The 22,944-nt window shown below is 38.1% G+C and overlaps 1 protein-coding gene across 2 annotated transcripts in view; it reads left to right on the forward strand.

Moving 5' to 3' along the window:
- LOC310719051 (thyrotropin-releasing hormone-degrading ectoenzyme-like) overlaps positions 1-22,944 on the forward strand; it is a 212,951-nt gene that overhangs the window by 88,045 nt on the left and 101,962 nt on the right. For both annotated transcript variants that reach the window (XM_083528343.1, XM_083528344.1), the window contains exon 6: positions 20,435-20,589. In XM_083528343.1, coding sequence (XP_083384469.1) covers positions 20,435-20,589 — 155 coding nt within the window. The remainder of the gene's footprint in view (positions 1-20,434; positions 20,590-22,944) is intronic.

Below are 22,944 nucleotides of genomic sequence, written 5' to 3' on the forward strand. Positions count from 1 at the left end.
ATTTGCAGCTGAATCATACAAATAAATAGTTAAAAAATCATACATTGTGATTTCTGGATTGATTTTTTTAGATTATGTCTCTCACAGTGGACATGCACCTACGATGACAATTTCAGACCCCTCCATGATTTCTAAGTGGGAGAACTTGCAGAATAACAGGGTGTTCAAATACTTATTTTCCTCACTGTATATATATATATATATATATATATATATATATATATATAGAGAGAGAGAGAGAGAGAGAGAGAGAGAATCCATACCCCCCCTGTCCTTTGTCCTTTCTGCTCCCTCCATCTTCTCAACACACTTTCCTCGCTAGTCAACACATTTTCATCTTCATCCTTTATTGCTCTAACTTGCAGGACATACTTTCCAGCTCGGTCCCTCTGCCTGACCAATTGGTATAAATCCTTTTCTTCTTCCTTAGTTTCCATCCTCTCATACAGCTCCTCATATGCCTTTTCCTCGGCTTTAGCCACATCCCACATTATTAATGTACCAACCCGAACCTACACTCTCCTACACTTCTCCTTTTCCTGCCGTCTCTGTAGATGTCTTCCTCCTTTACTTCTCCTCCTTCGGCGAACAGTAGCCCAATTTCCACCATTACCCTGTTAGCTAACAATACCTGTAGCGGTCATTGGTAACCCGGGCCTCGACCAATCCGGTATGTATTTCTGATTTGTGATCTGCATATTTGATTTGGCACATGTTTTATGCTTGATGCCCTTCCTAACACAACCATCACCATTCATCCAGGCTTGGGACTGGCACTAAGAGTGTACTGGCTTGTGCCACCCTATTGGCTGGGTTGCAGCCTGATACTCTAACCGTTAAAATATAAAATATATCATAGATTTTTTTTCTCATTAATCTGCACTCACTAAAGTGAAAGCAGAATTTTAGAAATGTCTAACATTTTTATTTCAAATAGAAAACCCCTGAAATATCACATGCATATAAGTATTCATAGGTTTTGTTATTTTGAACAAATTTACAGACATTACTAAAATTCTGTTTTCACTTTGTCATTATGGGGTTGAGTGTAGATCAATGAGAGAGAAAAAAATCTATTATTATTATTATTATTATTATTATTATTATTATTATTATTAAAAGCAGCACAAAAACATCAATTGATTAAGAAGAATTACAATAGTATATTAAAAAATGACTTAGATTTCTCCAGCAAGGCCTAAACATTATCAGAAACATTACTTTATGTTGTAATATATTTATTCCATGAAGATGTATTAAATTGTTCCAAATAGTCTATTTTCTTAATTTCATAGCTTTTCTCCTGGTTGCACTGCTTCCAGGAGTGTATGTTTATGTTGTTTATGTCATGTGTTGCCAGGGTCAAAGAAATCTGCCTTGAGGCCTTCAGAATCAACAGTGTGGGTGATTATAGTTTAATATACATGAGACTATGATGAAACTGTTGCTTTAATAACCAATCCGATTTCAAGTTGGTAACACCGGGGCCCTCTGAAAGGTGCAGAATAACATCAGATTATTTTTAAAACAGATTGTTTAAGAAAAGCTGGATATTGTGAGGAAAGGTACACAAGAGTATAAAACTGTTGTTAAGCTTTTTCATGAACCATTTATACTTTTGCGTTTTTTTCCTTGTAGAGTTTGTACAAAAACACACATTTTGCATTCATTTCAAATCCCAAGGAAAAAAGTAATCCCTAGGGTGTTTTTTTTGTTTGGAGAACAAAAAACAGCTACATAAATGCACAGAAAAACTGGGCCTGTATTTTTTCTGTATTTTTTCATTTTATGAAGTTAACATTAATCTGCCAGAGAGTATGTATGCAGCTGTGGCAGCAGTGAAAGGAGACTTGTTGAATTGTGTTCATTGAGTTTCTTGCTTTAGTATAAATTCTCAATACATGAGAGCGTCTGTGATGAGAGTCTGTGATGCAGCGCTTTGTTATACGGTGTTTTTGTAAAATATTGATGGTTTCTATAGTCGTAGCATCATATGGTTTTAAGAGGTGGATTGATTCAGGCCAGACATTATTGAATGCCTAGGTGTGAAATGCTTGACCAATCACTTATCAGTATGTGGTATTGCTGAAATATAAAAAAAAACACAGATTGTGAGCATGTTTTGAAGATGTAAAAATCTGCCTATTGTAAATAATGAATAACCAGAGAAACACATTCAAAATGCAAGGCAAGAGAACACAAAAACTGGGTCAGGTGATCTGCAAATAGGATATCCAAGGCAAAATATGTGGGTCAAAAGTTAGCACAAAGTCAGAAAAGAAGAACAGTAGACAAAGAAACACACCCATTTGGTAAAGTTTTAGTTGAAAGCTCAAGCTGTAAGAGGGTCTTGTTTGTATGCTGGTGTGAGGTGTGTTCTGGAAAGAAGCGTTTGCTGACTGTGATGTACTAATACCTATTAAACAAAATGCATTTAATTCATAAAATTTCTATCAGCACATTCATCAATATGTGGCATCAGTATTTGGAAAACCTTTAAATAATAATAACAGTAACTTATAAAATAATAATAGTAAATGATAATATGAAAAATAGCTCATTTTGTGTTCTCTCCATTAAAAAAAAAAAACACATTTTATTTATTGTATTTCTTCACAAATATATTGATCTTACATGCTGACATGAATACTTTTCTCCAAGCAAAGCCAATGAGGCTGATCACACTTTCCCCACCCACAATTTGCAGGTCACACAGGGGGTCTGATGCTTTCTGTTGAGATTTTAAGGTAAAATACAGCCTTGAGGAAAAAAAAAAAGACTGACTAACACTTCACCCACTTCATGACCTTCAAGTGCAATTTGAAACCGTGTTACAATCATGTTTTGTTATTAGTAAAAATGCATAGGGTATAAAATACTGCTTGTGTTAGATGTTATGTTAGATGATAGCAGAGTTGTCTTCCAGATGGTGGCAACGTTCCAGATATGGCCAACTAATTTAAATATAGAGGATTCACATTAATTGTAATCAGGCAGGCTGGCTAGGTGAGTGTAAAGTTGATAACTGTTTTATCACATTTTCTAGAAAAGAAGAGTAGTGACAGGGAGATGGAAATAAGCATTATTAAGCATTCTCATTGTTTCATGAATAATAAAAGACACTATACAGTGTAAGTAGGGACTCCATCAAGACTAGCTATGGCAGCATAACTAAAAGGGAAAGCCAGAAGGTAACACAAACAGACATGAGGGATCTCTGGAATAAAAGATGGCATGACACACCACCATCAACAAACCTGAGTGAACGTGTGAGAGCAGGGGGGATGACAGCATACAAATATCCCAGTTCACTGAACACTCTATATCCATGATCCTTCCAGATCTGCTCCGTTACCTAAATAAATCTACTGACAAAAGGCTTGACTAAATAAATGTTTTCAGCCTCGACGTGAACATCGAGACGGTGTCTGAGTCCTGAACAGTAATTGGAAGGCTGTTCCATAACTGTGGGGCTTTATCAGAAAAAGCTTTGACCCCCTGCTGTAGTTTTTATTATTTAAGGTGCAAACAAATAGCCTGCAACTTTTGATGGAAGTGAGACCATTAAGTGCTTAATACGTCAGTAGTAGTATGTTTTAATCAATGCCAGATTTAATTGGGAGCCAGTGTAGACTGATTACCAAAAGGGTGATGTGGGTATATTTCCAGGTTAATTTCAAATCAAGTAATTTTATTTGTACTGTGTTTTTATCAGTGGACATTGTCCCAAAGCCGATATTATTATTTTGCCACTTGTGACTTGAAATTTGTTAAAGATGATCTGATGCACTGTAAATATGCTAGATATTTATCTGCACTTTTGCACGACTGCTACATTTTGCACTTCTGGTAGATGCCAAACTGCATTTTGTTGCTGTGTACCTGTACTATGCAATGACAATAAAGTTATATCTATCTATCTATCTATCTATCTATCTATCTATCTATCTATCTATCTATCTATCTATCTATCTATCTATCTATCTATCTATCTATCTATCTATCTATCTATCTATCTATCTATCTATCTATCTATCTATCTATCTATCTATCTATCTATCTATGTCATGTGGTTTTGCCATTACTATGACATAGATAAAAAGCTAGTAGGATATGTACTCTGATTTATTCTTCTTACTTTTTTACTATAGTGGATACACATTATTTCTGAATTCAAATGCCTTTCTTAAGTTCCAGCAGTTGCATTACCTGTAATATGCAGAATTGTAAAATGTATGCAATTAAAATAAATCAAAATCAGGTCATATACTTACATTTCTTCATGGATTTGGATTAAATCTCACTGCTTCTAATGTGATGTGGTGTTGAGATAAAAAGTAGTTAGCAACATGAGTGATCTAACATGGGTGACTTATGCTGCAGCTAGGCTACCTATCAGTATAAACAACGGTTTTAGGTGTTTTTTTTATTAAACAGTAGCAGGGACTTCCAGCTAACAGGTTTGGATAAATTTCTGAAAGCAGAGCTACTGTACCACCTGCCTTCTGGGGCCCTGTCCATTCTGTGACATAAGCAGTCATAATCGTTTTTGATCTGATGGGAGGTTTGGTGTAGTAGAACCTTTAATCAATCAAACAATCAGTTTTCTTTTTATATAATGTTCTGCCTCATTGTCTTAGCACATATCCATCATGTTGTAGTCATTCACCCGGCGCTTTTTTCTATGCAAGTTCTTTCCATGTCCATATGTTTTTTTACAGTTTCCTCCTCTGCTCACAGGTGACCCCTGAAATTGAAAAATTTAATTTAAATACAGCTTTAATATATTGTAAGGAGATATGTATATATATTATTCATGATTTTAGCTTTAAATCTATTCTAGCCAAGTAAAGTTTTCACTGAATAATGAATGACACTTGGGGACACTTGGATACAAACTTATAATCTAAGTGAACTTGTGAAAAAAAATGTGATCTACAGGTTTCCAACATTACCACAGTAATCTGTGTGGTACCATCTCACAGCAATCTTCAAGTTATCTATATTGGGCTATCCTCACAGCAGTAAGGATGGCACAGTGACTTGATAATTTGAGACCTCTCAAAAGGGTTGAATCTCATAACCAGATGTGAAATATTGAAAGTATGCTGATCAGCAATAAAACTGCATGCGTACTATTGGTTAGTTTTCCCTTGTGCCACCAAAACAGCCCTGACCAGTTAAAGCAGGGACTTCAAAAAAACAGCTGGAGGTGTGCTGTGGTATCTGGCACCAAGACATTAGGATTACATCTTGTAAGTTTCAAGGTAACCTTGTTTTATCATCTGGTATTAAACCAGTATTATTCGAGTGGAACTTACCCAGATGATTAGCCTTTGCTCCTCACACATATCTACAAGTTTTTCGTGCCCATGACTCATGTCTTTCCATGGACCACTTATGGGAGGTACAAAGTGGTATAAAAAATTTTCGAGACAAGCTCTGTTTACAAGAAAGTACTTTATTTACTTACGCACTATCACCTTTAAAATAGTCCTAATTTACGTCAATACAGCACTCCCAGCGATCCTGCTACATCTAAAATGTGTACTTCTTTTCAAAGCCTGTCAAGCACCTTCTGCTATTTGCGCTGGATCTCTTCAATTGTGTCAAAACATGACCTTTGAGCTCTATCTTCATCTTTTATATTTGGTCTTTGTTCTAATTTGCTAAAGCACATGGTCAGAATCGCAGCAGTAAGCACCATAAAACCTAGGGAAACTAAGGAAGGTGTATGTTAGTGGTTAAGCCTCTACTGCTACGGCCTTGAGCATGTCCCTTAACCCTCATCTGGTCAGTTGTATGAATGAGATCTTAAGTCACTCTGAATAAGGGTGTCTGCAGAATTCTGTAAATGTAAATGGATGTATTGTACCCAACACTGCTTACAGGAAGCAAGCCAAAAACTGGTGTTTTGGAGATAATCTTACCCAGTTGTCTAACCATCCTTGGTCAAATCTTTGCCTATTTTTTCTGTCTGTAATGCATTTCAACGCATCAGAGACTGCTCTGCAGTGAATTGGCATCCTGTCCAATGTGTCCCCCAGGTTTTGCTTTAAGTTCCCTTGTATAGACTGCAGGCTTACCCTTGACCATGTGTATTATAAAAAACTTTAGAAAATATATCATAGAAAATACACTATACTGCCAAACGTTTGTGGACACCTGGTCATAAGTATGGTATTTTGAGCATTTAATTCCACATTTATAATTCCTTTCACTCTTCTGGTAAGATGTTCCACTAAATGTTGGCCTGTTGACATTTGTGTTTATCCACCTTAAGGGTGTCAAGTACTGATGTAGGGTGAGGGGGTGCAGTCAGCGTTCCAATTCATCCCAAAGTTGTTTAGTGGGAATGAGATCAATGCTCTATAGCAGGCCACTTATGATTTTCCTCTCCAAACCATGTAAACAATATCTTCAAAGAACTCGCTTTGTGCACAGGGGCATTGCCATGCTGGAACAGGTTTGGGTTTCCAATTTCAAATAAACGCAAAATTTTATTATATCGCATACAAAGACGTTTTATACGTACATTTGGTGCCTCCAGCTTTGTTGTATAGTTTGAAGAAAAAACACATATGGCAGGAAAGGTCAGGTGTCCCAACACTGTTGTTCATATAGTGTAGATTGATGGATAATAAATACTATGTGTTATATAATAAAATAAATAAATAAATAATGAGAAAGCTATAACAATGCTGTCAGTGAGACAGAAGTTCAAGGCTAAGTAAACAAAGACTACTTGTTCTCTCTTCCCTTTGTTATTTGCCTCTGTCTGTTTTCCACCCACGTAGAGAGGAGCGCATATACAGGAGATGAGAAAAGAAGTGTAAGGTGACCTAAGCTTAGACGATGTGTGGTGTTATATATCTCAGTCGTCTTCGATGACAAATTGGATTCAATGTGAGTGTGGATCACTGCTCACTTTTATGTTCTCCATTTGTTAAAAGCTCAGTGTAATGATGAATGACAAATTAAAAGAGATAGCAAGAGAGAGAAAGAGAGAAGCACATTGAAGCTTTAAGCAACTACACAATTTTTTCCCTAATTTCCTACGGCAACTACAAACTGCACAATGACCATTCATGTAATGTCAATTTTTTGTCAACTTGATTTACTCTGCCTGTGAGCGATCCCCAAAGCTACAAGTTTTGTAAGCATGTTTGATTTTTTTGGTGATTAATCATGTTGTTTGAGAACCCCCTCTAAACCTAGTTGCAGTGATAAACAGTGTTGAGAAAATGTCAATGAATCTCTGAGATTAAATCAAATTTAATCGAATCTGAACCCACATTTTCATCCATCTATTTGTGTAGCAGGATGAGGCTTAAATGTAAGCACAATTACATTACTTCTATGAAACGAGGGGTGAGCTTTTTTCATACAGCTTAAAGAGGCGGGTTGCGGGTGGAAAGCCAGACCAAGAAGCCAGAGGAGGGCTGCATGGGCTATCTTCCACCCTTGCCAAAAGTGCCTGAACAGGGCCACTGCAAATGGGATGGATATCTCAGTCTCCTGGGTGGAGAACAGAGGGGGTTGGTAGCTGTGCACAACCTGAAAGTGAGAGAGGCTGGTTGTGGCAGTCGGAAGAATATTATGGGCGTATTTAGCCCAAATACATTTTTTGGACCAGGTAGACGAGTCTTGGGCACTAAGGATGCAGAGGCTAGGCCATAGTTACTGGTTAAGCCTTTCAATCTTGCCATTGGTTAGAGGATGGAAGCCTGAGGAGAGGCTGATGGAAATGCATCCTTCCAAAAATGGGCAAGAAGTGTGGTGCAGGGTAGCGACTCCCTCTCATTATAAAAGTGTAGGTGAAACAAGGCATTTCCAATGCCAAGATCCCAGCCGGTAGAACAGGGAAAAGTTAAACTACCCGAAAAACAGTCCCTATCATGCCTAGTGTGGGCTCAGGTGTTTGGCTGACTGTAGATACTCCAAATTCTGATGGTCGGTCCATACAAAGAATGGAACTTTAAACCCCTCTAGCTAGTGACACCACTCCTTCAGGGCCAACTTGACTCCCGTTCACTGACAGGGTAGTTCTGTTTAGAACTAGACTGAGACTGAGAGTGAGACTGACTGAGTCAGACTGAGTCAGCGGAAAAAAGAAGGCGCAGGGGTGCAGGTGGTTGTCCCAGGCATCTCTCCAAAAAAGAGGCATTCACCTCTACCACAAATTGGCGGAAAGGATCAGGACAGGGGGAGAGGTGACATGACTCTTGAGCTTGATTAAGGCTCATTTAGCCTTGGGGTTCCATCTGAAAGCATGAAGGTAAGTTGGTAAGACCTTGATGAACTGCCAGTAGAACTTGGCGAACCCCAAGAACCCCTGTAACTGCTTTCAGATGCTGCCTTAGGGACAGTCATTTACTGCCTAATTCCTGGCTGGGTCCATTTGGATATTTCAGGTTAAAAGGACAAACTCGAAGGAGGTGGTTAAGACGTGAAATTTGCACTTTTCTGCCTTGACGTATAACCCATTCTGGAGGAGCTGCCCGAGTACTGAATGCAAGTGCTGGATGTTTAATGATTTCTCATGTCCCGAAGCACACATTACCTTCCCATGTGTGGACAAGGTAGTAGGTGTTTCAGCGGTACAATTTAAAGAAGATGGTGGAGCCTTGTAGAGATTCAAAAGCAGAGAACATCAGAGGCAACTGGTAATATTTCTTGTCCTTGATGGCATTCAACCCCGATACTCAATGCATGGACGGAGGCTCTTGTCTTTTTTTTCCACACAAAAGAGTCCAGCACCTGAGAGAAAGGGTGAATGATGCTAGCAGTGAGGGAGTCCTGAATGTATTGGGTCATGGCTATATGCTTAGGCACCGAAAGATGATAGAACTGGCCATGAGGAGGCATAGTTCCAGGCAGAAGACTGATTCAGAAAGCATAGGGACAGTGGTGGGGCAAGAAGGAGGCCCAAGCTTTACTGAACACTGCCGCTGACTGTAAGACCGCAAGGCACCTATTTGGAAGAGGAAGTCGCAACCCCAGAAGTGTCCGTGCAACTGGCTGACACACAGGTGTGGTGGCAAGTCAGAGTCAGGAGATTCTTCCATCCTTCATTTCTCTTGAAATGTTCTCCTTGCTGTTAAATTGATCCAGAACTGTATCAACAAATGCTGAACTGTATGCTAAGTAGATACTGCCAAGCGGCAATCAAAAAAAGTGCAAAACATAGCGCACAATCTACCCAGATTGGTGGCTTGCTGGACGCCTAACCAGTTAACTTTTTATCCACTCATAAAATAACAAATTGATTTCGCAAAATGTAGCTGATACTGTAGTACATAAACGCAAAAAAGCTAGTTATTTCATTACTGTCCATCACTGATTATGTTTTCCTGGCGGGGAAGGATACATTATAGCAACAGCTTTTCAAGCTGCTGGATGGTAGACATCTGGGGTCTCATTTTTCAAAACATGTCTAAAACAAGTATAACATTTGTGCATATGGTGTTGAAAAAAAAAGAAAATTTAGGTTTTGTGCATGTGTATTACGGACAGCTGTACACAATTTCCATTGACAGCAGATTCTAAATAGTTTTGCTTTGCACAATATGTCTCATTCGAACTTTAAATTCATTATATATGGTGAAAATTATCATTAAAAAACTTGTGGTCCTGCTTGTTTCTGACAAAATATAATGCAAAAATGATACCAGTTTTGAAAAATATTGGTCCTTCCATACTATTGTCATATTCGTTTACTAAAATATAAAATTAAGAATTTGCTAAAATATTTTTGTTATAAAACAAGGTGTTTTTGGTAATGCATTTAGTTCTGTTTTGTAGTTTCTTGGTGATTTGCACATGAACAATTCTTCTGTTGCTGTAGGATTAAAGACTTTAACTCTTAAATTCTGTAAAGCTGCTTTAAGACAATGTCCGTTGTGAAAAGCACTATAAAAATAAACTTGACTTGATTTGAAGTTTATAAATTAAATGTAAAAATGATTAACATTGCACTGTGTTAGAATAGCGGTTTTAATTAAAATGCTGTGCATTGAATGTGGTTTGGAGTTAATTTGCATGAGCTACAGTAGCTAGAACCTTCTGGTATTTATTTGGTAAAATAATAGCATACATCAGAGATTCTGATTCTGACATACATCAGAGATTGTAATGTAATGCATGTTATAGTTAGAATTTATAATTTTTTTTTAATGTCAAATATGGTCTTAAAAATCTTTAGGAAAGTCTGCATATTTGAGTCTGGAAAAGTATGGAATTTTAAAATAAAAACTGAACCCTGTATAATGAAGACTTTCACTAACAGTAAGTAAAGACATGTTGCTGGTAGTTTGGTAGTTTATAAGTACAGAACAATATATAACTATATAACTATCAGTGGCGAGCCATTCAGTGGGGACTCACCCGACTTAACCCACCTCTTAATACCACCACCATTACGTCGCAATTATGTCCAAGACCAAATCAATTTCTCTTCCTCAGTAGGCATAAAAATTCTAACTCAGATGTATTCATATGTGTAGAGCTACACACGTGTTTTGCTAGTCGAACTTGGCTGTAACAGTTGGTCAGAGGGAAACTGTTACAGCCAAGTTCGACTAGCAAAACACATCTGCCCAGGGCCGATTAGATTGACATGGCAGCACATAGAGGATGAAATCTGATTGGACAAAAACTCTAACATTCACATACACGTAGTGGAAGCAGTGCAGCCAAGAGAAACGCTACGTAACAAAGAGAATAAACTGTTGGGAATAAGTTAATTTCATGGAACAAATATTAGAACTTAGGTTGTAAATGTAAGTCAGTGCTTCTGATAATGTTTAGGCCAGCAGAGAAGGCTTTGCTGGCCCTGACCGCCTGCCACTATAGAGTGATGTGAAAAGTCTTTGCCCCCTTCCTGGTTTCTTTTTTTTTTTTGCATGTTTGTCACACATTATTATTTCAGATCATCATACTAATTTAAATATTAGTAAAAGATAACACAAGTGAACACAACATGCAGTTTTTAAATGAAGGTTTTTATTATTGAGAGAAAACAAAATCCAAAGCTACATGGCCCTGTGTAAAAAAGTGTTTGCCCCCTGTTAAAACTGTGGTTTATCACACTGATTTCATTTTCTCTAGCCACATCTAGGCCAGATAACTGCCACACCTGCCTGACAAAATGAAGTAGACCAAAAGATTCAGAAACAAATGAGAAAGAAAGTAATTGAGATCTATCAGTCTGGAAAAGGTTATAAAGCCATTTCTAAAGCCTTGGGACTACAGCGAATGTGCGTAAAATGTGCGCAGAATATGCGCAGAATATACGCAAAATGTGCGCAGCTGGCTCCCTCGTGAACTGACCTAATGTGCTCCGCTCCCAAACAAGCCACACCCATAGCTTCTTGAAGCCTTACTCGCAAAGCCCCCCTCAGAGGAAAGAGGCAGAGCTGAATGCTCTTGTCACAGGGGGAAGAAACCACCAAAAGACGTGCTTCTCAAGCCAGTGATTGAGTGCTGGACTGGGCAGGTGAGGTTTGAGAAAGGGAGAAGCATGTCTCGAATTCCTCTGCGAGGTCCATTTGCGAGCCCCAGGAACTGACGTACCTCTGTCAGAGCGGGACCAGAACTGCAGGACCAGAAACCTCCTCGGAGAGTGTCAATCGGGAGCGGAGTGATCGCATTGACATGCGAGCACAGTGCTCGCAGACGGCTCCCTCAAAATTACACACATTATGTCGGTGCGTGGACAACGCAGTCACGTTCCCAAACCATTGCAATGGAGCTCGAGTTCCTGGACCCACTAAAACACATCTAGCAGGGTTTTCCAGGCTACCAGATAGTCTCTTAAGGGAATTAAACTCACAAGGCTGATCTCTGGCTATGCGCAGCTTGAGGAGCCTTCTGAGATTCGGTGAGCCCCCCATCCCCCCGTTGGTGATGTCACGCTTTTCTGTTGCACCAATTAAATATGTGGTTCAGAACGTGGACACCTGGAATCGTTGTTGACACAGCTTGAGTTTCTGAAAGGGAGCCACATATGGCTGGGAAATTCAGGTGTGCCAATATTTTATGTTATTTAGTGTATCTGCATCTTTGAACTTAAATGTAGTTTCAGAAATGACTCCATTATCATTAGCATTAATACGAGCTTTACATGTTCAATGCTGGTACATTTAAGGCACAGCACCATATTAGCTATAAGCAGTGTTGTGTTGACTATTGTTACTATATACATTATACATAAAAGAAAAAACACATATTGATGGATCTGACTCAACTCCTTGGATTAATACATTGCCTTGACTTTAATCATTTACTGACTAACTGACAAAATGTCTCTGTATCCTGATGCTTGTAACACATCTACCTCTAATGGACAAAAACTGGGATATCAGAGGCACAGTGTGCACAGGAGTGACAGTGGCGCCTCTTAAATTCTCAATCTCAGGAGCTGGTGTGAGAATAAAATGCAAAAATGAAGTACTAATACTTAATTGATTAGATTTTTTAGTGTATGATACACCAGTGTGAAAGATACAGTGTGTAGGCAGAAGAGATAAAAAAAAGTCCCTCCTAGTTTCATCAATCATGCATTATTCTTCACAATGTCATTTCTTATTGAGGCACAAAGATATACAGAGAAAGAAACAAAAAGAGTCAGAACAGAGAGGTGGGAAGAGAAGATTTAAAAGTTAAGCTTGAGAAAGACAGAGAATGGCAGATTGAGGGTAAAACTGTGATTGTGTGTGTGAACTAAGTTTTAGATTGAAAAAAAAAATCTGAAACTTTAATGAAGCAAATATACTGCTTCTTTTTTTATCTCACATACATGTGTGCTGCAATGTGAATCACGTAACAGATGAGTAAAGAGGACTCGAAAATCATACTTGAGTAAAAGTATACCTTACTGCAAAAATTACTTACAAAAGTCACCAAAAGTCACAAATGATTGAATAAAAGTTTTTAAGTATCTGATTTAAACAGTACTTGAGTATTTGATGCACTAGTCCTCAAAACCATGTTAGTAAAAAGCCAAAAACAGTTGATTTGTTAGGTTGTATTTCCCAAAATTCAAGTCACATTGTACATCTAAACACTGCATTAATCAAAATTCAGCTTGCCAGAATAAAACAAAGATCAAACAAGTCATTTAAAAAAAAAGGAATCTTTTAAAAAGGTATCCTCAGTTAACAAATTAAATGACACTTAATGTACACTTGTGAGCAAATCATCACCAAATCTGCAGATTATGTACAGGAATCAGAACTAAGTAGTTTACCTCCCGACTCTTCCAGTCCGAGTCATTTGTTCCTTTGTCGCGTGACTCCCATAGATGCTATGCTGTTCCTATCAGGAACTCGAGCTGCGTCGGACCGCTTTAGGAACGTGACTGCGTTGTACATGCTCTAAATATTGTGTGCAATCAGTCAAAAGTGGAGGCAGGCTGGCGGGGTGACACCATGACCAGGAAGTATAAAATGCACATGGAGTGAAGCCGGCGCCAGCTTCTGTCGGTTCACAAAGCGCTCTGTGTGAATTCATGGTTGTTTGTCTGTCTGTCAAAAAAAGAAAAATAAAGACATCGAAGAAAACCAAGCACACTTTTCGGCCATGTGTCAATCACGCGGGGATACACCCAGCCTTTGTGTGGCTTGTTTGGGAGCGGAGCACGCTAAGTCGGTTTTCGAGGGAGCTGAATGCCAGCATTGTGCTCGCATGCCCTGGGGATCGAACCCGGGCTGCAGCGGTGAGAGCGCCACATCCTAACCACCAGACCACCAGGAAACCTCAGTAACAAGTACAAATATTCAATCATAAATGTAGTTAAGAAGAGAGTAAAAGTTGCTTATAACTGTGATACTCAGTAAAACTAGAAGGCAAGAAATTACTTAAATACAGTTATGAAATACAATTGTTTAAATACTTTACACCACTGTCACATACTAGCTTGGGCATGTACATTTGGTGGATAAAAAATGGTGACCACTAGATGGCACGTCAGAATTTCCATCTAGTTTCTCTATCTGTTTTGAGACTTATTGCAAAATGCTGTTAAACAGATTGAGGAGCTGAATTTCTCTATAAAACCCTAATTTTTTTAAATTACAAAAATTTAAACAACTGTATCAGAGATCGATGTTAGTAGACAATAACAGACCAGAGTTCTGCTTAAGCTTGGGATTTGAGACACAACATTCAACAATAGTTTGGTTTATTGTCTTGTTGGGAATTGTGCCCCTATTATTGGCTGTGTAAGGTTTTCATTGCTTTAGTTTCGGAATCTGTTGAACAAATGAGTGATGCACCAAATGATGCACAGTTTCTCTTGGTACACATGAAAAAACAATGTACAAGCCAACCCGTAAAACCTTTAACAAATGTAAAAGTGAATTGTATAGAAAAAATATGGAAATAGAAATAGAAATAGGTAAAAGGAAAGAAAATAAGAAGGTGAATGGGGACTGATTGTGAAAGATAAGTGCACCCCAATCAATGAACAGTGAAAAGTGTAAGGAAAAGAGAGGATTGGTAGAGAAAAAGAAGCTTAAAATAAAACAGTGAGGCAGCAAGGCATTTGAGAGAGAAATTATAGTGACATATGGACATGAAAAAGAAATGAAAGATGGGGGTGGATAGAGGAAACGAGAATGATAATGTAGTGATGGTGATGCAGTGCAAAAAATGAATTTTGTTAAAAGACAGAGAGAAAGGTGACAAGAAAAAGGTGGAAGGAGGGGTGTAGTATGTGGGACAGATGGATTAAGAGAGAAGGATGACTTAAAACATGGGACTATCATTCAATGTTAACAGTATGATTTATAAACAAAGGGTTAGGGTTAGGGATATTTGCTTGGACTGCACCTTTACAAAAAAAGGGGAAATTAGAAATTTTAAAGAAAACTAAAAACAAAGGAAATCCTAATTGGCATGCCAGGCTAACAATAATGTATTAAGTAGGGATGGTAAGATTTACCAATTCACATCAGTACATCGGCATTAAAGTTGATGATTTGAAACATCAATATTAAAAATTGTTCATCGGAAACAAGACATTTGTGACATTTGTATCTCGATGCATAAAAAAAAAATTTACTTATTTGCATCTGTAAAAAATTATATATTTAAATATAATTAGTTATATATGATAGTAGATGTGCAAAACGTATTATTTGGAGACTGACCAATAATTTGTGACCAATATTTTCTATATAGATTGATTTCTCCTCACTAAACTGTTTCTCAAGTGCGTTCTCTCAGCACCACTGCTGAATGTGAATATGAGGTATCAAACACTACAGCGATTGAGGCATGTCCTGAGAGTCAGATAGAATATAGCATAACATGGCAAAAGAAAAGCTGCATCTTCCAGGAAACAAAATAGAAAAAGAATGTCTGGGTTTTTTTTTTTTTTTTTTCTGTTTGTGAAAAGGTCATGCTTTAGAAGTCAGAAGACAATTAAGTAAATGTATGATTTGCTGTCTGTCTGAACCAAAGAAATAAAAGCGAACTAGCCAGATCACATTGAATTGCATAGCATTGTAATTTTTCTGCATTGTATTGCATCAAATCAATAATTAAAATTGGAATACACTGCATCGCCAGCTGTTTCATATGTGTCTTTAATTTAAATTGTGCTCCTATTATTAGTTGTGTAAGGTTGTCATTGCCTTAGTTTCGGAATCTGTTCAACAAATGAGTGATGCAGCAAATGATGCACAGTATCTCTTGGTACACAGTAAAAAGCAATGTACAAACCAACCCGTAAAACCTTTAACAAATGTAAAAGTGAATGGTCTGCTAAATGCCGCAAATGTAAATGTAAATGTAAATTTAAAGTATCGTTGGCTATGCATCGAGATGCAAATCGCATTGGCCTCAGTTATGAATATGCACATCCCAAGAGTTAAGCAAATCTTTATCTTTATGTTCCGGTGTAGCTGTGACAGTCGTGTTTGAGATGGTGACAAATTATCCAGGATAGTTCCAATGTGTTACATTTTGCTCTCAGGTAAAGGATGTACATTACTGAATATGATTTTATAGTAAGTTTCTCACAGACGTTCAAGTGCGCAATGCAACTTACAGTATGACTGTACAATAATTACAACTGTGAAAACCCATCTGCTCAGCACCAAGGACTCCATAGTGGCATAATTCCCTCTAAGCCCTAGGTTTCAGCTTCACTGTGGTGAGCTCGATGTCTCAGGGAAGAATAAAGGGCAGGCGGTTGACAGTTTACCAACAAAAAAAGCCTCACCGTCACGGTTTTACCTTTCAGTCTGTACTTGCAACACTAAACACACACGCGCACACACACACACACACACACACACACACACACACACACACACACACACACACACCTTGGTGTATCTCTCTATTTCACTATTCACTATTCTTGTCTTACCCTTTTGATCCTTTGTTAGTGACAGACAGTAAAATTCTTTTCATCAAATAAATCAGCTTTTAGTAAGATGGGCCAGACACATGATTAGCCATGATATGGAGCCCCTGGAGCATTGAGAGTTAAGAGTTTTAGTCCTGGGGGTTGAACCCTAGGATATCAAAGAGCCCTTAAAGATTTGTTAAATAAAATAAAATAAAGTACTGCAAATGTCTCTTAATTATGAGAGCATGTACTGTATTTTGGTTGGCTTGATCAGGCATAACATTATGACCACCTGCACAAAATTGTGTTGGTCCCCCTTTTGCTGCCTAAACAGCCCTGACCTGTCGAGCAGGTCAGAAGCAGAAAAAAGGGCAAGTGGAAAGATTTGAGCGAGTTGAAATGAAGGGAACAGCTCTCTCTTGGCTCAGGTCTGTCTATTTGACTATCCATTTGTTGAGTTCTCAACACTTTCCAAGTTAAAGTTTGGTGTCTTTTACTGCTACTACACACTGAGACAGAAATACCACCCAGAGAAGCTACATAATCTGAAAGTTTACCTCTATCTGCATGTGGACATAGTAAAAGTACTTTTATCTTATCTGAGTTAAACAGAAGGAAGTTATCAAGTATCCACTGTCTAATGTCCTTTACACATAACTCAACATTGTTAAGCTGAATTCTCTTATCTGGTTTTGCTGAAACTAACAGCTGTGTATTATCAGAATACCAATAGAAGCTAATACCGTGTTTATGTATAATTTCATCCAGAGGCAGCATATTTAAAGAGAATAACACCAAACTTTACCTCAGAAAGTGTAGAGAACTCAACAAACGGATAACGATCAGTCAAATAAACAGACCAGACAAGACAGACCAGACAAGGGAGAGCTGTTTCCGCCCAGATGAGGATAGTTCTCTTTTACATTCTGGTTCCACTCAAGGTTTCTTGCTATCAGTGGCGGGCGGTCAGGGCCAGCGAAGTCTACTCTGCTGGCCTAAACACTATCAGAAGCACTGACCTACATTTACCACCTAAATTCTAATATTTGTTTCATGAAATTTTATTAATTTATTCCCAACAGTTTATTATCATTTTGTAGCTTTTCTCATGGCTGCACTGCTTCCAGTACGTGTATGTGGATGTTAAATCTTTTGTCTAATCAGATTCCAGCCTTTATGTGTTATAATGTCAATGTAATATGCCCAGAGCCTGCAAAGTTAATTCTGCTGGCCTTTTTTTTAACTATAGTCTCCTTAAGAAATAGCTGTTTTTTTAACCAATCAGATTTCATATTCCTCTCACAGGTCCAGCTAGCTGGCCCAGAGTAGCATAAGCATTTTTCCATCCTCTGATTGGTTGGTCAAAGGGAAACAGTTACAGCCAAGTTCGACTGGCAAAACATGTGTGTAGCTCTGCACACATGAATACATCTGACTACAAACTTTTTTATGCTTGCGGAGGAAGAGAAATTGATTTGGTCATGGACATACTTTAAAATCCATTTTCAAGAAAAGCTAGACTGAGTATGCATCTCTGGTGAGAAGGTTGTATTTTATTTACATTTTAAAGTTTTTGTCATGTTATTAGACAAATATTGATTCTGAACTTTTACAGATGATGTAGGTGCACAGTTTCGGTTGTAGTGTAGAGGTTTGGCTTCATGTTCAACAGCTACTTTAGATTTTGTCCAAAGAGACATGAGTCACAAACGGCAATCAATTAACCGGGAAGTCAATGACTCCATGCCTTATAGTGCCCTACCTAAAAAGTGTAATGGGTCCCTAGGCAAATGCAATGGATTCTTAATGTAATTCTTGATATCATCCCCAGGAGTCTCAACAGCCATTCTGAGAGGTCTTTTATGAAGAGACAAAGAAAAGGGGCTGTTTTCTCTCAAACAAATGAAACACTCAGCCACTGACTATGCTGTCAGGTTCTATTATTGACTGATCATTGACTAGTTTTCAAAAGCATGTTGTTTAGTCATTTTCTTCAAATTGCCACTGCCATGGAAACAGCAGAACAGGGTCTAATTTACATCTAATGTCGGCAAAACATTTTGCCTGACTTGTTCTAACATAATTTCCATTCCATATCTATCTATCTATCTATCTATCTATCTATCTATCTATCTATCTGTCTGTCTGTCTGTCTGTCTGTCTGTCTGTCTGTCTGTCTGTCTGTCTGTCTGTCTGTCTGTCTGTCTGTCTGTCTATCTATCTATCTATCTATCTATCTATCTATCTATCTATCTATCTATCTATCTATCTATCTATCTATCTATCTATCTATCAGTTTTAACTATGTTTACTTGGTCAGTTCTAATATATAGTAAACACTCACAGTAGTTTATTCATTAGTCTTGCCAATTCTCTAGCAGCAAGATCTGAACCTTGTTCATATATGTTAAAATTAAACTTCTAAAAAATTTTAAACAGTGGGGTAGTCCTAAAATGATATACTATTACCCCTAAACAAACAAACAAAAGTAAAAATACAGTGTCCAAAAAATGACGTGTTTGTTTGCTTAATAATTTATGTCAATTATTGTCGTAATTAACATTAATTATTAAGCAAACAAACACGTCATTTTTTGGACACTGTTATTTTCCTTTTGTTTGTTCCCTGGTGGTCTAGTGTTTAGGATGCGGCACTCTCACTGCTGCGGCCCGGGTTCGATCCCCGGTCAGGGAACCAACCCCAGCCATTAGGGTTACACAAGAAAGGTAGGGCATCCAGTGTAAAAACATGTGCCAAATCAAACATGCAGATGATCCGCTGTGGCGACTCCTAATAGGAGAAGCCGAAAGAAAGTTTTTATTATTATTACGACAGTTACATTTAAATGTGTCATTTGTGCATACACTTCTAAACTAATATAGTATATAGACATATCCTATGTTATAAAACATTTTACTTACAATATTTAACAAAAAGTTACATTGAATTATGTGAAGCGCTGTTGATTCTTAGTACAATCCTAACATAATCCCAACATATCCATCTCACTTTACTACTTTATGTTTAATTAAATTTAATTACTTGCTATTTACAGTTATATACAGGTGAGCTGCAGTTGCAAAAGAAGTCAAAGCCAGTGCCTTATGAATCAAGTATAAACTTCATAAAGGTATATATAAATATTGGAGACAGAAGAGTGCGCAATTGCAATTACAGTTAATTGACTAATATTAATCTATAGATGTTGTTATTGACAGCCCTTGGGAAAAAGTAAGCATACTGCATATTAGAGGTCGGCCGTTCCCTGGTTTCACCGATTAATGGGCACAGAGAGTCGAATGCTGAAACTATTGGCTAAAGAGTTTACCGAGTTTTTCCGGCTTCCGTCTGTTGCTGGAGCAGCTGAGAAGTTCTGCTGTCGTTACGAGACGAGGCAAATCACTGACGCCACTGAGAGACTTAGTGCTGCACGGAGAGTGCTATGTTATATTTATTATGAATAATTTATTTATTATATACATATTTATCAATTTAGCACATTTTCAGGATCAATTGATTAATCAGTTATCAGCAAGTAAGATCCAACGTAGATATCAGTGTCGGTAAAATCCACTAACCATTTACCTCTTCTGAATATGTATACGTATGGCCCTGACAACACAACTGATCTCTACCCATTGCCTGTTCATTTGCCAACTCTTAGGATTCCAAGTTGATACCTGATTGTGTTTTGACTCTTGCATAGTGTATTGTTTTGGATATTAAATTGTTTATCTGTACTTTCCATAACACTGTCCTGCATATGGATTCTAAACCTTTTCTGGAGTCTATTATGTTGAACTCTCCATGTTAAAATTTTTTCTTTTTTACATATACACAATGTCTAATAGAACCCCAAATGTAATTGTAATGTCTACACCTGATTCATTTCGACTGTGTTAAACTTTACTTGGCTTTACTTAGTGGTTTACATTTAGCGCAAGTAATATTGCTATTCATGATTGCTAGCTTGAAAGTTTCTGAAGTAAATCTTTTGAGAAAATCCAAAATTAGGATGACATCAAAGTATAGCCTCTGGCCTTAACATTGTTCTTATGGGTGTTTGTGTGTAGATCTCCTGGCTGTTCCGAAACACCCGTATGCAGCGATGGAGAACTGGGGACTTAGTGTGTTTGTTGAGCAGAAGATTTTGCTGGATCCAGAAGTCTCCTCTTTCTCCTACCAGATGGAGCTCACTATGGTGGTGGTGCATGAGATCTGCCACCAGGTACAACAAACACAAACACACACACACAGTTTATAATAAACACACTTACATATTAAACTCATTTGCCATATTACATGCTATGGCAGGTAACTATCCAACAACTACAGTGGGTACGGAAAGTATTCAGACCCCCTTAAATTTTTCACTCTTTTTTATTTTGCAGCCATTTGCTAAAATCATTTAAGTTCATTTCTTTTCTTCATTAATGTACACATAGCACCCTATATTGACAGAAAAACACAGAATTTTTGACACTGTTGCAGATTTATTAAAAAAGAAAAACTGAAATATCACATGGTCCTAAGTATTCAGACCCTTTGCTCAGTATTTAGTAGAAGCCCCCTTTTGATCTAATACAGACAGGAGTCTTTTTGGGAAAGATGCAACAAGTTTTTCACACCTGGATTCAGGGATCCTCTGCCATTCCTCCTTGCAGATCCTCTCCAGTTCTGTCAGGTTGGACGGTAAACGTTGGTGGACAGCTATTTTTAGGTCTCTCCAGAGATGCTCAATTGGGTTTAAGTCATTGCTCTGGCTGGGCCATTCAAGAACAGTCACAGAGTTGTTGTGAAGCCACTACATCGTTATTTTAACTGTGTGCTTAGGATCATTGTCTTGTTGGAAGGTAAACCTTCAGCCCAGTCTGAGGTCCAAAGCACTCTGGAGAAGGTTTTCGTCCAGGATATCCCTGTGCTTGGCCGCATTCATCTTTCCCTTGAGTGCAATCAGTCGTCCTGTCCCTGCAGCTGAAAAACACCCCCACAGCATGATGCTGCCACCACCATGCTTCATTGTTGAGACTGTACTGGACAGGTGATGAGCAGTGCCTGGTTTTCTCCACACATACCGCTTAGAATTAAGGCCAAAAAGTTCTATCTTGGTCTCATCAGACCAGAGAATCTTATTTCTCACCATCTTGGAGAACTCCATGCGGGTTTTCATGTGTCCTGCACTGAGGAGAGGCTTCCGTCGGGCCACTCTGCTATAAAGCCCCACTGGTGAAGGGCTGCAGTGATGGTTGACTTTCTACAACTTTCTCCCATCTCCCGACTGCATCTCTGGAGCTCAGCCACAGTGATCTTTGGGTTCTTCTTTACCTCTCTCACCAAGGCTCTTCTCCCCCGATAGCTCAGTTTGGCCGGTCGGCCAGCTCTAGGAATGGTTCTGGTCGTCCCAAACGTCTTCCATTTGAGGATTATGGAGGCCACTGTGCTCTTAGAAACCTTAAGTGCAGCAAAAAATTTTTTGGAACCTTGGCCAGATCTGTGCCTTGCCACAATTCTGTCTCTGAGCTCTTCAGGCAGTTCCTTTGACCTTAATGATTCTCATTTGCTCTGACATGCATTGTGATCTGTAAGGTCTTATATAAACAGGTGTGTGGCTTTCCTAATCAAGTCCAATCAGTATAATCAAACATTTCTGGACTCAAATGAAGGTGTAGAACCATCTCAAGGATGATCAGAAGAAATGGAGAGGACCTGAGTTAAATATATGAGTGTCACAGCAAAGGATCTGAATACTTAGGACCATGTGATATTTTAGTTTTTCTTTTTTAATAAATCTGCAACAATGTCAACAATTCTGTGTTTTTCTGTCAATATGGGGAGCTGTGTGTACATTCATGAGGAAGAAGAATGAACTTAAATGATTTTAGCAAATGGCTGCAATATAACAAAAAGTGAAAAATTTAAGGGGGTCTGAATACTTTCCGTACCCACTGTATATCATGATATGACATTTATTCAATTTTGGTCTACATAATTTATTTTCTGCTAAAGCTACATATGACTGTTTTTCCCAGACCACTGCACAGTTACATCCTCTTCACAGCGGTAAATACCTGCCTGTCTCTCTGTAAATGCTTAACCCAGGTCTACCTTTAGAGTTTGTAGGTGGAAATTATATAATCAGAATATCAATCATTGTATCTACCAGAGGCATTTTTGCTCACTGACAGATTAACACCAAGTTGTCAACTCATAGTGTATGAGTGGAAACCTTGTAGACTAAGTGTCTGTACACCCCTCCAACATCTACTAGAAAGGGTATTATTATTATTATTACAATCTCCTGTGATAAGACTTGACAGATCCCTCACACAAGCTGCCTAAATGGACATTTAAAGATCCAGAAAATAGATTTTGTTAGATCATGTGATTGGTTTAGGAATTGTGTCAGCAGGTTGACGGTGATTCATTAAATATGAGCTTTTAGAGCAAGTTGTATCATCCCCTGCATCCCAACCTAAAGCATTGTAATACCTGATAAGTATAAGACATGTCTATTAGTGATGGGAAGATTGGATAATTTTAGTAAGTTGATTTTTAAAATCTTTAAATCTTTAGATTATTTTGT

This window comes from Silurus aristotelis (assembly GCF_946808225.1).
Source record: "Silurus aristotelis genome assembly, chromosome: 24".
Taxonomy (NCBI): domain Eukaryota; kingdom Metazoa; phylum Chordata; class Actinopteri; order Siluriformes; family Siluridae; genus Silurus; species Silurus aristotelis.